Below are 14,542 nucleotides of genomic sequence, written 5' to 3'. Positions count from 1 at the left end.
TGCTCTACTGACACCGTCCAATTATTTGCTCATCTACACCCATGTGTGTTTGTGCTCTGAGGTGCACACCCTAATACACAGGTGTCAAACACAAGGCCCGTGGGCCGAATGCGCCCCCCCAGGCCATTTCATGTGGCCCTCGCACCTCTCCTGCAGCACCCCGCTTGTCTCTGCCCCCACATTGTCTCAGTAGTTGGCAGAAGGGAGGACATAACTCCTTTTCCAGATCCAGTGCTTCTCTGTGCAGCTGCAGAAAGGCTCGTCTTTGATCACTCCCCCCCCTCAGCAGTCGGCAGCAGAGAGGAGGGAAGAACAAGTCCTACAGATCCTGCACCTCTCTGTCCATCCGCAACACCATCTTGTCTCTGGCTCCCATGGTCTCGGCATTCAGCAGACTCTGGAAGCTGACTCCACCCCTCCTCTGGTCCTCCTCCAGACCCTGTACTTTCTTCCTCCCAGATCCACCTGCATCTTCATCCTGGCTGCAGCACAAGGTAAGTGGGTGCACTGTGATGTAAGGAAGGGTGGGTGACTCTTGACTTCTGATGGCCGGAGGGGGTCTTTGCTCTTGACATCTCATGTAAGGGGACGTGGGGTGCTATGGACATCTAATCTTACAGATATAACCGGCCCTTTGAGGGCAACCATAATGCTGATGTGGCCCATGATTAAATTTAGTTTGACACCCCTGCCCTAATACAATAGGCTGCACACATCAATGCTTCTGTACATTTACTTTCCATTTTGTAAATTGATAAAAATAAACTTATATCACCTCTCTTTCAAAATAATTGTTAATTTATATTATTTTTTCACACCTGTCTAAAACTTTTATACAGTACTGTATATTGTTTTCATTCCTAAAGTCTTCAACCAGGGGACTTATGGTCCCTTACAGCCCAATCAAGGAGGGCTTGGTTTAAATTTGTTTTTGTACCTTTAAGCTTCTCTACCAATGGGGCATATATTTGGCAATGCTTTTATTTATTTAAAAATATTTATTTTACAGGAATAAAGGAGGGAAGCATGCAGTGTTCTACCCAACTTTGAAGGTAAGATTTAATATACATTCAGAGCATGGACACTGGCCACATATCAAGGGAGGTTGTTTGGTTTTGCAGCCGGCTCAACTATATGATTTCCTAGTTATTTAGGCCATTCTGAAGATGATAGATTATGTACTTGACAGGTAGTCTAGAGATCTGTTTTAATAATACTGAAAAGATGTCTGTTTCATTCTCTCTACAGTATGGGCACATACACCTTAAGTGATGGGCTCATATGTCACCCAAGCAAAGCATATTTGAATTGCGAAAAAAGGCCGCTTCCTGTATTGTACCTGAATTATTGTTTTTTACATAAGTAACTGTCCATGGAGATGCGGGCATATGGGTCACTGTGTGATCCCAGTTTCCAAGATTTTTTCATCAAATGCAGTTAGAGCCAGGATAAACCCTCAATAAACATGACTTTATTTAGACTCATGTTTTAAAGTAATCAGCTTTATTGTAATTTTTTTTCATGCACATTTTACCTTACTTTTCTTGAATTCTGTTTTTGCACTGTGCACAATTAAATAGCCAACATTTCCAACTTCTGGGGATTGTGTGCACATCCTTGTCACAGGTGCATGTCCTGTTGCTGATCCTCTTTCACAGACCTGCTGTCACATACAGCTGATTTCTAGCATTTACTGAAGTTTAAATAGTTCATTTGGAACAAATTGGCCCAAACAAACGATTACCTTCACAAAGGCATGCAGCAGCTAGGAGTGCTGTATAAACTGTATGTAGTCTCAGCTACTGTACATACAATATACAGCGTTATGTTCCAGAAGCCGCGTGAGAACTTTCCTTCCCACTCTCAGAACAGAATCAAGTAGGGCTGAGCTATGTTCAGCCTTTTATGGGGAGCCTTGTATTCTATGAATGAATACCAAGCTTCCTCTGATTGGCTTAGTTGGAGATCCTGACATCCTCTGCTCAACTCTCTGCCTCAACCAATTAGAGCAAGTTTTGTATTAAATAATTTTTGGTGAGACACCCTCTAAGGGTTAAACACTTCTAAAGGGATGGAGACACTGCAACTTTTCTCATCAGTACACAAAAAGTGCAGCAGAGTACAATTAATTAGTCATTTGTATTCAGAATCAGTATCCAAAGACACAAAGTGGAACAAACAGCTTTTTCTACAGAGGAGAAACAGGTAGGAATGTGCAACAGTTTTGTTAAAATCCTTGCAATGTACATTAATCACCAAAAGGGAATATGTAGGTTTAGGTAAGTGACTTCCTGTCTTAGGGTGATCATGTTGGCTCACAGTATCTTAGTGCATCAGCAGTGTTGTCATCCTATACAAGGGCATGCCCAGATAAAGCCATGAGATGACGAACATGGACACAGAATGCCTCTGTGTTTGGGTTGCGCCTATTCAGACAAGCCAATCACTGCAAACAAATTGTGATTGAAACAACCTCTCCCACTTTAAAGAGTAACTTCACTTTTATTGAGAAAAAAAATCCATTATAACAGGTCCCAATAATAAAAATGACTAAGTGCAAATACAAATACAATTTCTTACATGACTTCTGGTAAGGTTTTACCCCCTTCATGACCAGGACATTTAGCTATTCACACTGTGCTAATTTGACTGGCTATTGCTCGGTCATGCAACACTCTGCGCAAATGAAATTTTTATAATTTTTTTTCACACAAATAGAGCTTTAGTTTGGCAGTATTTAATCACCACTGGGATTTTTATTTTTTGCTATATAAATGAAAAAAAATAAATTTTTCTTAATTTATGTTTTAAAATTTTGCAAATTAATAATCCTTCCTCCTAAAGTTAGGCCAAATGTATTTTACTACATTTCTTTGTTAAAAATAACCCAACTTAGTGCATATTATATAGTCTGTTGAAAAGTTAGAGCCTACAAACTATGGTATATACAGCGGGTAAAATAGGTATTTAACACGTCATCATTTTTCTAGGTAAATATATTTCTAAAGGTACTATTGACATGAAATGTTCACCACATGTCAATAAGAATCCATGCAATCAATACATATAAAGAAACCAAAACAAATACGTTCAGAAATTAGGTTATGTGTAATAAAATGGAATGACACAGGGAAAAAGTTTTGAACACTCTAACTGAAATTTATGTAACACTTTATACAAAATCCTTTGTTGGTAATGACAGCTTCAAAATGCTGCCTGTGTGGAGAAACATGTGGCATGCATTGCTCAGGTGTGATTTTGGCCCATTCTTCCACACAAGCAAATCTTGAAGGTTCTGTGGGCTTCTTCTGTGAACCCTGATCTTTAGTTCTTTTCATAGATTATCTATTAGATTCAAGTCAGGTGATTGGCTGGGCCATTCTAGCAGCTTTATGTTCTTTCTTTGAAAACAATTAAGAGTTTCCTTGGCCTTGTGTTTGGGATCATTGTCTTGTTGAAGTTTCCACCCTTGTTTCATCTTCATTATCCTGGTAGATGGCAGCAGATTTTTATCAAGAATGTCTTGGTAATTTTTTCCATTCATCCTTCCTTCAATGACATGAAGTTTGCCAGTACTGTATGCTGAAAAACAGCCCCACACCATGATGTTCCCACCTCCAAACGTCACTGTTGGTATGGTGTTTTTGGGGTGATGTGCAGTGCCAATTGACCTCCAAACATGGTGTGTATTATGGCATCGAAAGAGTTTAATTTGGTCTCAACTGACCAGAATATATTCTCCAAGTATTTCACAGGCTTGTATAAATGTTGTGCAGCAAACTTTAAACAGGCTTCAATGTACTTTTTCTTCAGCAATGGAGTCTTGCTTGTTTGCATCAGGCCATGGCTGTACAAGTAATGCAGTACATTACTTTTTGTTTTCTTTGAAACAATTGTACCTCTATACCCAGGTGTTTCTGGTGCTCTCCACAAGTGGTCCTTGGCTCTTGGACAACTCTTCTAATAATTATTTTCACTCCTCTGTCAGAAGTCTGGCGAGGAGCACCTGGTCTTGGCCGGCTTATGGTGAAATTATGGATTATGGCCACAACAGTGCTCACTGGAACATTCAGAAGTTTAGAAATCCTTTTGCAAGCAATGCCGTCAGTATGTTTTGCAACAATAAGGCTGCAAAAGTCTTGAGAGAGCTCTTTGCTTTTACCCATCTTGAAATGTTTCTTGTGTGACACCTTGGTAATGAGACACTTTTTATAGACCATCAGTTGAGACTGAACCAGCTGATATTAATTTGCACTGACAAGGTACAGGATTGCTTTCTAATTACTGATAGTTTTCAGGTGGTGTCTTGGCTTTCCATGCCTTTTTGCACCTCCCTTTCTTCTTGTGTTCAGTACTTTTTCCCTGTGTCATTTCATTCTATTACATATAACTTAACTTATGAACTTATTTGTTTTTTGGGGTTTTTTTTTGTATGTATGGTTTGTATTTGTTGTTGCCAACATATGGTGAAAATTTTATGTCAATAGCACCTTTAAAAATATATTTACTTAGAAAAATGGTGACCTGTCCAATACTTATTATACCGTTGTATATTTTAGAATTGAACAGTCCTGATGTACTGATGGCTTATCTCATTTCTTGAGGCCCTTCCAATGACAGAACAGTACAAATACCCCCAAATTACCCCTTTTTAGAAAATAGACAAGCCAAGGTACTAACCCGATTCCAAAAAAGTTGGGACACTGTACACATTGTGAATAAAAACAAAATGCAATGATGTGGAAGTTTCAAATGTCAATATTTTATTCAGAATACAACATAGATGACATATCAAATGTTTAAACCAAGAAAATGTATAATTTTAAGGGAAAAATAAGTTTATTTTAAATTTCCTGGCATCAACACATCTCAAAAAAGTTTTAAAAGCCATGTTTTTTTATAACAGTCTGCAAACGTCTGGGGACTGAGGAGACAAGTTGCTCAAGTTTAGGAATAGGAATGTTGTCCCATTCTTGTCTAATACCGGCTTCTAAGTTGCTCAACTGTCTTAGGTCTTCTTTGTTGCATCTTCCTCTTTATGATGCCCCAAATGTTTTCTATGGGTGAAAGATCTGGACTGCAGGCTGGTCATTTCAGTACCCAGATCCTTCTTCTATGCAGCCACGATGTTGTAATTGATGCAGTATGTGGTCTGGCATTGTCATGTTGGAAAATGCAAGGTTTTCCCTGAAAGAGACGACATCTGGATGGGAGCATATGTTGTTCTAAAACTTGGATATACCTTTCAGCATTGATGGTGCCTTTCCAGATGTGTAAGCTGCGCATGCCACACGCACTCATGCAACCCCATACCATCAGAGATACAGGCTTCTGAACTGAGCGCTGATAACAACTTGGGTTTTCCTTGTCCTCTTTAGTCTAGATGACATGGTGTCCCAGTTTTCCAAAAAGAACTTCAAATTTTGATTCGTCTGACCACTGAATAGTTTTCCACTTTGCCACAGTCCATTTTAAATGAGCCTTGGCCCAGAGAAAACACCTGCGCTTCTGGATCATGTTTAGATATGGCTTCTTTTTTGGCCTATAGAGTGTTAGCCGGCAATGGCGAATAGCACGATGGATTGTGTTCACAGACAATGTTTTCTGAAAGTATACCTGAGCCCATGATGTGATTTCCATTACAGTAGCATTCCTGTATGTGATACAGTGCCGTCTAAGGGCCCGAAGATCACGGGCATCCAGTATGGTTTTCCGGCCTTGACCTTTACGCACAGAGATTGTTCCAGATTCTCTGAATCTTTGGATGATATTATGCACTGTAAATGATGATAACTTCAAAACTCTGCAATTTTTCTCTGAGAAACTCCTTTCTGATATTGCTCGGTTTTTCGCCGCAGCATTGGGGGAATTGGGGATCCTCTGCCCATCTTGACTTCTCAGAGACACTGCCACTCTGAGAGGCTCTTTTAATTCCCAATCGTGTTGCCAATTGACCTAATAAGTTGCAAATTGGACCTCCAGCTGTTCCTTATTATTACATTTAACTTTTCCGGCCTCTTATTGCTACCTGTCCCAACTTTTTTGGAATGTGTAGCTCTCATGAAATCCAAAATGAGCGAATATTTGGCATGACATTTCAAAATGTCTCACTTTCAACATTTGATATGTTATCTATATTATTTTGTGAATAAAAAATAAGTTTATGAGATTTGTAAATTAGTCCATTCCTTTTGTATCCACAATTTGTACAGTGTCCCAACTTTTTTGGAATTAGGTTTGTATTTAGTAAGAGGCTAGGCAAGTTTTAATTTTTGTTACGATTTTTGGGAAATGGAAAAATTAAATAAAATGTGTTTTCTTTTCACAATATTCTTTTGCATACTGTCACCATTGCAGTACAGCTTCATCATATGACTGGTGTGACTGTGATCAGGGATACTGTCTGGTGACAGTGTGTTAAAAAAAAATTAATACATTTTTCATTCTTTTTTCATTAATTTTATTTCTTTTTTACAATTTTCTTTTCTTTTTTTTTTTTCTTTTGTACATTCATCTTATCCCCATTGTGACACTGTACTGCTCTGAGGGGAGTTGGCCAGGGATGTATTCACTGTTCACTGTTATAAGCAATAATTAACTGTCATGAATAGTTTTGCATTTATGACAGCTTGCTTTCTGTTGACATGCTGTGATTGGCTATGGCTAATCACATGGTACAGGGTGTCAGGTACCATGTGATAGCTGTGGGTCAATCACAGCTTCACAACAATAAGCAAGCAGTTATGAATAGAAACCATTCATGTCTATTTGTTTGAATTGCAATCATGTGATCGCTGCGACCGATCATAGCTCACGGGTTCAGGATAGTGTGCATGTGCCTGGCGATGTACCAGTATGTCGCCTGGCCTGGCTGTGCCGTCTGCTTGCAGTAAAACAACTGTGGGTGAGCAGCAAGTGGTTAAAGCAGAGCTAAACCCACTGATTTAACTGTTTACCAAAATTCAAGGCATTCTGTTAGTGATGACTGTCACCGTTGCCTGTGCTCTCAAACGAACTGTTAAACCATAAAATGACTGGTGTCAAAGCTGATCACATGTGCAACAACATGGCAACTGTAGATCAAAAAAGGCTAAAATGGTAGCGTCTTTGGCTGTAAAGGACAGGGGGGTTTATTCCTGCCTTAAGGTTTAGATACACATTAAAACCAGTGGTATTCCTGTCTGCAATTTTGCTCCACATTGCATGCTAGTTAGTGCTTGTTTCATTGATTATCAATTATCAGGTAAGGCTGAGAAATAATTACAAGAAGTTCTGAAAGGAAATTTCAAATTTGCCCATCCAGGGCAGTACCAGGTTTACTGCCTAGGAGACAAAAAATAGCCTGTATTCAACTTCTATGCATTCTCCTACCTCCTTGTTTGATTGCCACTGTCCTGAAAAAAACCTTGTACATCCAGGTACAGGGGAGGATTTGACTCCAGTCACTGCCTCCCACAATGCACTGGTAACTGAGTGGATCCTCCCCAGCCTTTGCACCACCATGTGTGGGCAGGAATAGGGCTCCTAGCTTTGTATGAGCCAAAATCTAGTACAGCGCTTTTTAACTGGGGTACCGCGAAGAGTCCCCAGGGGTGTGGCAGAAAAATTATATAAAAAGCTGGCCAAACATAAACGATCTAATCTGAGAATGTTCTTGTAACTTCTGTGTAGAGACAGGAGGAAGAAAGCACTGCCTCCTGGCTCTCTCCCCCCTCCTTGCTGCTATGTGTAGTCTTGCCGTCAAAACGGAAAGCTGTGCGGACCAATCTGCCTGCGTCCTACCAACGGATGATGTCATCAGTTGCTAAGGACAGGTCAGACGACCCCACAGCTTTTTGTTTTTCCGGTAAGACTACACAGAGTGGGGAGGGGGAGAGAGGCGGGAGGAGGTGTGGCCGTTGCTCTCTTCCTCCTGTCTCTACACAGGAATGACACTATCGCAGGTACAGGTAGCAAAAACTGTGGATAAAAAAAGACTCAAATCAATATAGAACAGCCTGAATTACTGTACTTATATGTGCAGCTGCATTCACTGAAAAAAAACAGCAGGCCAATATATGTAAAAAAAAAACTGTGACTGCGCTGGCAGACAAATAAAATAAACAAATAACTAAGTGAATAATTAACCATGCAAAAGAAATTTAAAAAAATCATCATTCACAATCTAAAATCTATATATAGGTGCAACATGCTAAAGAATTACTATACATTGTATGTGAAAATCCATTTTGCAAGGTTATTTTTCACTTATTTATATATATTTTTTTATGTATCTGTGTGTGCAGTCACATTTTTTTTTTTTTTTTTACAAAAATTGTGAATTGTGGGAGGTAATCAAACACTGTTGTGTGATGAGAAGGATGTGGTGGAATGAGAGTTTTTGTGAGGGGGGGATTTACAACCTACAGACCACTTAACTCGGCCTTACAAGCTACATTTTAGGGCATGCCATGCAGTAACACCTGCAAAATTGTGCGTTTTTCCATACTGCACAAAAATGCACTGCCCTTGGCAGATGGGAGCCGATACCATTAATTCCTAATGGCACCCGCACGCTTCTTGCAAATATGTGTACGCTACGTGGTGCTTGCTAAATTGCATGGTACTGTAGTAATGTGTTTTGGTGCGGTACAATTTAAAAAATCGTGGCAGCACATTTTTTGTGTGTTTAATTAATGAGCATAGAGCAGTTCATTAAAAAATGTGGCACCGAAACAAACAAAGCAAAACAACATTTTCCGGCTCAGTATATGCTCTCCTTTATATTGACTGGTTTGTAAAAGGGTTCATCTAATATACTTTTCAGCTATAATTACGGGATATATAAAAAAAACAAAATCTGTGGTGCATCCTCCCTCTTCATTTAGAGTTCTTCTAATACCCATTAATAAAACAAAATGTACCTATTTTTTTTCCTAGATAGAATTGCTGTGACCTCCAAACTACCAGTAAACTGAAGCAGTTTTAAACCAACTCAATAACCTTGACCTGCATTACACAAATCTCGGTATTGCTGTATTAAATACTCTCAGTCCTGGTCTAACGATTCATGGTTGCCAGTTATGTTATCCGTAAGCTATATTTTGAGATGTATGGTACCTCAGATAAGATTCGGGTTAAATGAGAGTTCTTTGACCATGAGTGAAAGCTTTAACACAGCAATAGAAATTTATTGGCATGGAGGCCTAAATTAATTCACAACAATTTATCTATAGTACATACAAAATGGAAAATATTCATAGGTTAACTGAACAAATATAGAGTATGATACTCAAAACATGAAGATACAAACAGCCAGATGGACAACACAGATAACAGGCATTTGGATAGAAGTGCAAGAGTTAGATTCCATAGTTACCATGCTCACATGAGTTTCATTCTAGTCTGCTGATTCAGAGAGATTTTTCTCCTTCCCGCCTTAACTAATATAGACCTATCACATACAGCCTTGCTTAGGGCCATTCTGATTGGTGTAGCTGTCTTACCCTCTCCTCCCTTCGGGCGTATCTCATTCAGGATTGGACAATTTCCCCATCTTCTATATTTAGCATAACCCAGCCTCTCCATAGCCCTCCTCTCTTATTATTTATGCCAGGTCATCTCCTGGGCAAATTGTCCATCCCTGAACAGACAGCCATCTTCATTGCATATCTAAAGAGAGCGTCTTTAAAGATGGAGATTACAAAGGAAGTGACACAGCCTATTATCAATTATTACCTCGGCCCCGTAAGGTCTGTGAAAAGTAGCCCAACCTAGCCACATTCTTCCACTTCAAAAGGATTTGCTAAATCAATTCCTAATGCCTGCAGACAGGGTTTACACAAACGGTTCCCCTTAACTTATCTCATCTATTAGTCAAAACCAAGCCCCATATCTTATAAGTATAAAAATATATACATATACACACACGGGCGGCACAGTGGTATAGTGGTTAGCACTTTCACCTAGCAGCAAGAGGGTCGCTGGTTCGAATTCCAATCACGACACTACCTGCCTGGAGTTTGCATGTTCTCCCTGTGCCTGCGTGGGTTTCCTCCGGGTACTCCGGTTTCCTCCCACACTCCAAAGACATGCTGGTAGGTTAATTGGATCCTGTATAAAAAAAAAAATTGGCCCTACTGTGTATGTATGAATGTGAGTTAGGGACCTTAGATTGTAAGCTCCTTGAGGGTAGGGACTGATGTGAACGTGCAATGTATATGTAAAGCGCTTCGTAAATTGACAGTGCTATATAAGAACCTGAAATAATAATAATAAATAATATCTATTTACAGTTACTAATGGAGAGTACACATAAACTTCTCATAAGGCAACAATGCAAAAAAGTGAGCACATTTGGTTTCACCTCCTAATAAATGAGACATATGGTTCAGAACTCTTCCGCGACCCAAGAAACTAGCATCTGTGTGCAGTGCTGTATCTTGGCCTAGGCCAACAAGGCCCAGGCCTAGGGTGGCACTTTGCAGGGGGGCAGCAAAAAAGCTGCACCCTGCATGAATAAAAAACAGCCTCCTCCCGGGTCCCACACGAAAAGGGTCTTCGTCGGCTTGCGCTATACTTTTAATATAGTGCCAGTCTTAGGGGTGAATTGGGCCAGAGGGCAGAGTCCAGGAGGCAAATCAGTCTGGCAACCCCATAAAGCGGTCAGTGATGAGGCTGCACAGATGGGCACTGATGAGGCTGAACGTATGGGAACTGATGAGGCTACGCTGATGGGCACTGATAGACTTGTGGTCTGTGGTTCACAGATGACAGGGCGGGTTGTAAACAGCAAAGGGCGTGGCCTTTACAGGAAGGGGTGGGTCATATGTAAATTGGGGGGTGCACAAGTTTAGTCAGGCCTAGGGCAGCACAAAACCTAAATACACCACTGTCTGTGTGACAATTGTACAGTGTAAGAGAAGAAAAAAATGGCACCTCTGACAATGTCAGAGACAAAATCCACCATGATAGAAATATCTTAGTTCCTTAGTCTAGATGGGCAGGAAAAACCTTATTTGTCCACTCTACCTAACACACTAAGCAGGACTGAGCAGGTATAAGGTGGTAGGAGTTAAAGGAGGCTGGCCCTTGGTTGCTTAGTTATCACCAAACCATGTCCTTCAAAGTGTAATAGAGATTTTATTTCTTTCATAATACTCTTCTTGTCATTATTACTAGAAATTTTTATTGACATGAGGTTTCCCTTCTCTATTCACCAGTCAATACAGGTGCGGCTGGACCTTGCAGAGGAGTTAGGCACTGGAATATCGATTTGGGAGCTGGGACAAGGCTTGGACTACTTCTATGACCTATTATGATAACTCTAGGGATGGACTGTGGCCCAGTTTACCAAAAGGAACATCTTTCAACAGTCTTATGAAGCAGTATGGGTCAGCAGAAGATGGAAATGTATTGATTTAGCAATATGAATCTTTTTTTATTCTAGTTGCTTTAAGGGTTCTCCAAGCACACAGCAGCATGGGATTTTGATTGTACTTTTGCTTTTTTTCAACGTGTCCACAATGATTGACTTTTGTTTTCACCTAAATAATCTGGTACTGGAATTTTTTTTGTCAAATTTATAGTAAAATTTTCTAAATCTTTTTAATAGCTTTTTCTTTTAGTTTTCATTTTTTTTTTTGATTTGACAACTTTAATTGGTTAGGCTATACCTGGGTAGTACTCCTCCTAGCTCATACAGCATGTCAGGGTTTTTATGTAAAAATTATATTGTAGTACATGGCAGCTGACCAGTTGCAAATAAGAAGAGTAAGTAAATTGACTGTATACCTGTGACTGTATTCTCTAAACTGTGATCAAGTTCACATAAGCGCCTTATTAGCCTTTTCTGTAATTAGACACAGTGATTACCATGAGAGAAGGGAGGACATTATAATTATACAGTAATAAAAAAAGAGAAATGCACAGTTGGAAGAACACATTCACAAATAAAGTTTATTTTCACTGAATAATGCTGTAGCTTTAATTTAAAAATTGTAACTTTTTATAATCACATATAAGACAAATGATTTTAACTTTTTAAGGGAATATGTGTACTTGTTTTTTTGAACCTCAACTATAAGTTAACCAATAAACAAGGGTGGACACAATTATTTTCAGTATAGATAAATGGTCAAGATTTGAAATCATATACGCATTTCTTTATTTAATTTCAATTATGTCTTGCCTACACATATTATTGTGAATGATCTTCATGTCTGAAAACATATTTTGAACAATCCCCACACGTTTAGTTCCTTGAATGCAGTGAAATTCAGTATTTTTGGGAATGTGCACTGCTTTGTTACCCATTATACAAAGCCAGTTTTCTAAACTGCTGACATGCTGAAGGGGATGAGTTTCAGGAGGCAGTCAGTACAGGATACAAATCACTGCTTTCAGCCAGCAGGGTGCCATGCATGAGATATACAGTGCCTTGCGAAATTATTCAGCCCCCTTGAACTTTGCAACCTTTTGCCACATTTCAGGCTTCAAACATAAAGATATAAAACTGTAATTTTTTTGTGAAGAATCAACAGCAAGTGGGACATAATCATGAAGTGGAACGAAATTTATTGGATATTTCAAACGTTTTTAACAAATAAAAAACTGAAAAATTGGGCGTGCAAAATTATTCAGCCCCCTTAAGTTAATACTTTGTAGCGCCACCTTTTGCTGCGATTACAGCTGTAAGTCGATTGGGGTATGTCTCTATCAGTTTTGCACATCAAGAGACTGACATTTTTGCCCATTCCTCCTTGCAGGACAGCTCAAGCTCAGTGAGGTTGGATGGAGAGCGTTTGTGAACAGCAGTTTTCAGTTCTTTCCACAGATTCTCGATTGGATTCAGGTCTGGACTTTGACTTGGCCATTCTAACACCTGGATATGTTTATGTGTGAATCATTCCATTGTAGATTTTGCTTTATGTTTTGGATCATTGTCTTGTTGGAAGACAAATCTCCGTCTCAGTCTCAGGTTTTTTGCAGACTCCATCAGGTTTTCTTCAAGAATGGTCCTGTATTTGGCTCCATCCATCTTCCCATCAATTTTAACCATCTTCCCTGTTCCTACTGAAGAAAAGCAGGCCCAAACCATGATGCTCCCACCACCATGTTTGACAGTGGGGATGGTGTGTTCAGGGTGATGAGCTGTGTTGCTTTTACGCCAAACATAACGTTTTGCATTGTTGCCAAAAAGTTTGATTTTGGTTTCATCTGACCAGAGCACCTTCTTCCACATGTTTGGTGTGTCACCCAGGTGGCTTGTGGCAAACCTTAAACGACACTTTTTATGGATATCTTTAAGAAATGGCTTTCTTCTTGCCACTCTTCCATAAAGGCCAGATTTGTGCAGTATACGACTGATTGTTGTCCTATGGACAGAGTCTCCCACCTCAGCTGTAGATCTCTGCAGTTCATCCAGAGTGATCATGGGCCTCTTGGCTGCGTCTCTGATCAGTCTTCTCCTTGTATGAGCTGAAAGTTTAGAGGGACGGCCAGGTCTTCGTAGATTTGCAGTGGTCTGATACTCCTTCCATTTCAATATTATCGCTTGCACAGTGCTCCTTGGGATGTTTAAAGCTTGGGAAATCTTTTTGTATCCAAATCCGGCTTTAAACTTCTCTACAACAGTATCTTGGACTTGCCTGGTGTGTTCCTTGTTCTTCATGATGCTCTCTGCGCTTTAAACTGACCTCTGAGATTATCACAGTGCAGGTGCATTTATACAGAGACTTGATTACACACAGGTGGATTCTATTTGTCATCATTAGTCATTTAGGTCAACATTGGATCATTCAGAGATCCTCACTGAACTTCTGGAGAGAGTTTGCTGCACTGAAAGTAAAGGGGCTGAATAATTTTGCATGCCCAATTTTTCAGTTTTTTATTTGTTAACAAAGTTTGAAATATCCAATAAATTTCGTTCCACTTCATGATTGTGTCCCACTTGTTGTTGATTCTTCACAAGAAAATTACAGTTTTATATCTTTATGTTTGAAGCCTGAAATGTGGCAAAAGGTCGCAAAGTTCCAGGGGGCCGAATACTTTTGCAAGGCACTGTATATTCATTAGAAATGGAAAGTAAGCCAAAGGATTGAGCAGAGCAGAAGTTGCAAATCATGCAAGAAATCCAGGAATTTGTTAAAAAAGATTGCTAGCATAAAGGCAGCACTCACAACATGAAGAGATTTTTCAAGTAATTCTAAATTGGATTGCTGGTCCTTATATGTGGTGTCTGTATTATTTTTCAGGTTTTCCCCCTTTATTTTTACCTGTTGATCTTTTCAGTGCCTCACTGCTTACACAAGGGTGGCAACACATTGGGATTTATTTACTAAAGACAAATCCACTGTGCACTGCAATTGCTCTGCTAGTGCACTTGAAAGAGCAATCGCTGTAGATCTGAGAGGAATATCTGAAATGATGGCTTCCTTGTAACCACTTCCCATGCTCGCCTCCAGGACTTCTCCCAAGCTTCTCCCATCCTCTGGAATGCTCTACCCTCATCTGTCCGACTATCTCCTACTTTGTCTACTTTCAGATGATCCCTGAAAACACA

General features: G+C 39.7%; 1 protein-coding gene across 1 annotated transcript in view; it reads left to right on the top strand.

Moving 5' to 3' along the window:
* Positions 1–11,548, top strand: part of CHID1 (chitinase domain containing 1) — a 1,130,290-nt gene extending 1,118,742 nt beyond the window's left edge. Inside the window, exons 12-13 of the mRNA XM_082269929.1 lie at positions 1,010–1,052; positions 11,202–11,548. Coding sequence (XP_082126055.1) covers positions 1,010–1,052; positions 11,202–11,300 — 142 coding nt within the window. The 3' untranslated portion in view covers positions 11,301–11,548. The remainder of the gene's footprint in view (positions 1–1,009; positions 1,053–11,201) is intronic.
* Positions 11,549–14,542: the final 2,994 nt, after the last annotated feature.

Source organism: Pelophylax lessonae, assembly GCF_965119305.1.
Source record: "Pelophylax lessonae genome assembly, chromosome: 10".
NCBI classification, from domain to species: domain Eukaryota; kingdom Metazoa; phylum Chordata; class Amphibia; order Anura; family Ranidae; genus Pelophylax; species Pelophylax lessonae.
Note: the sequence above shows the minus strand (reverse complement) of the source record. Positions and strands in the feature narration are given on the sequence as shown.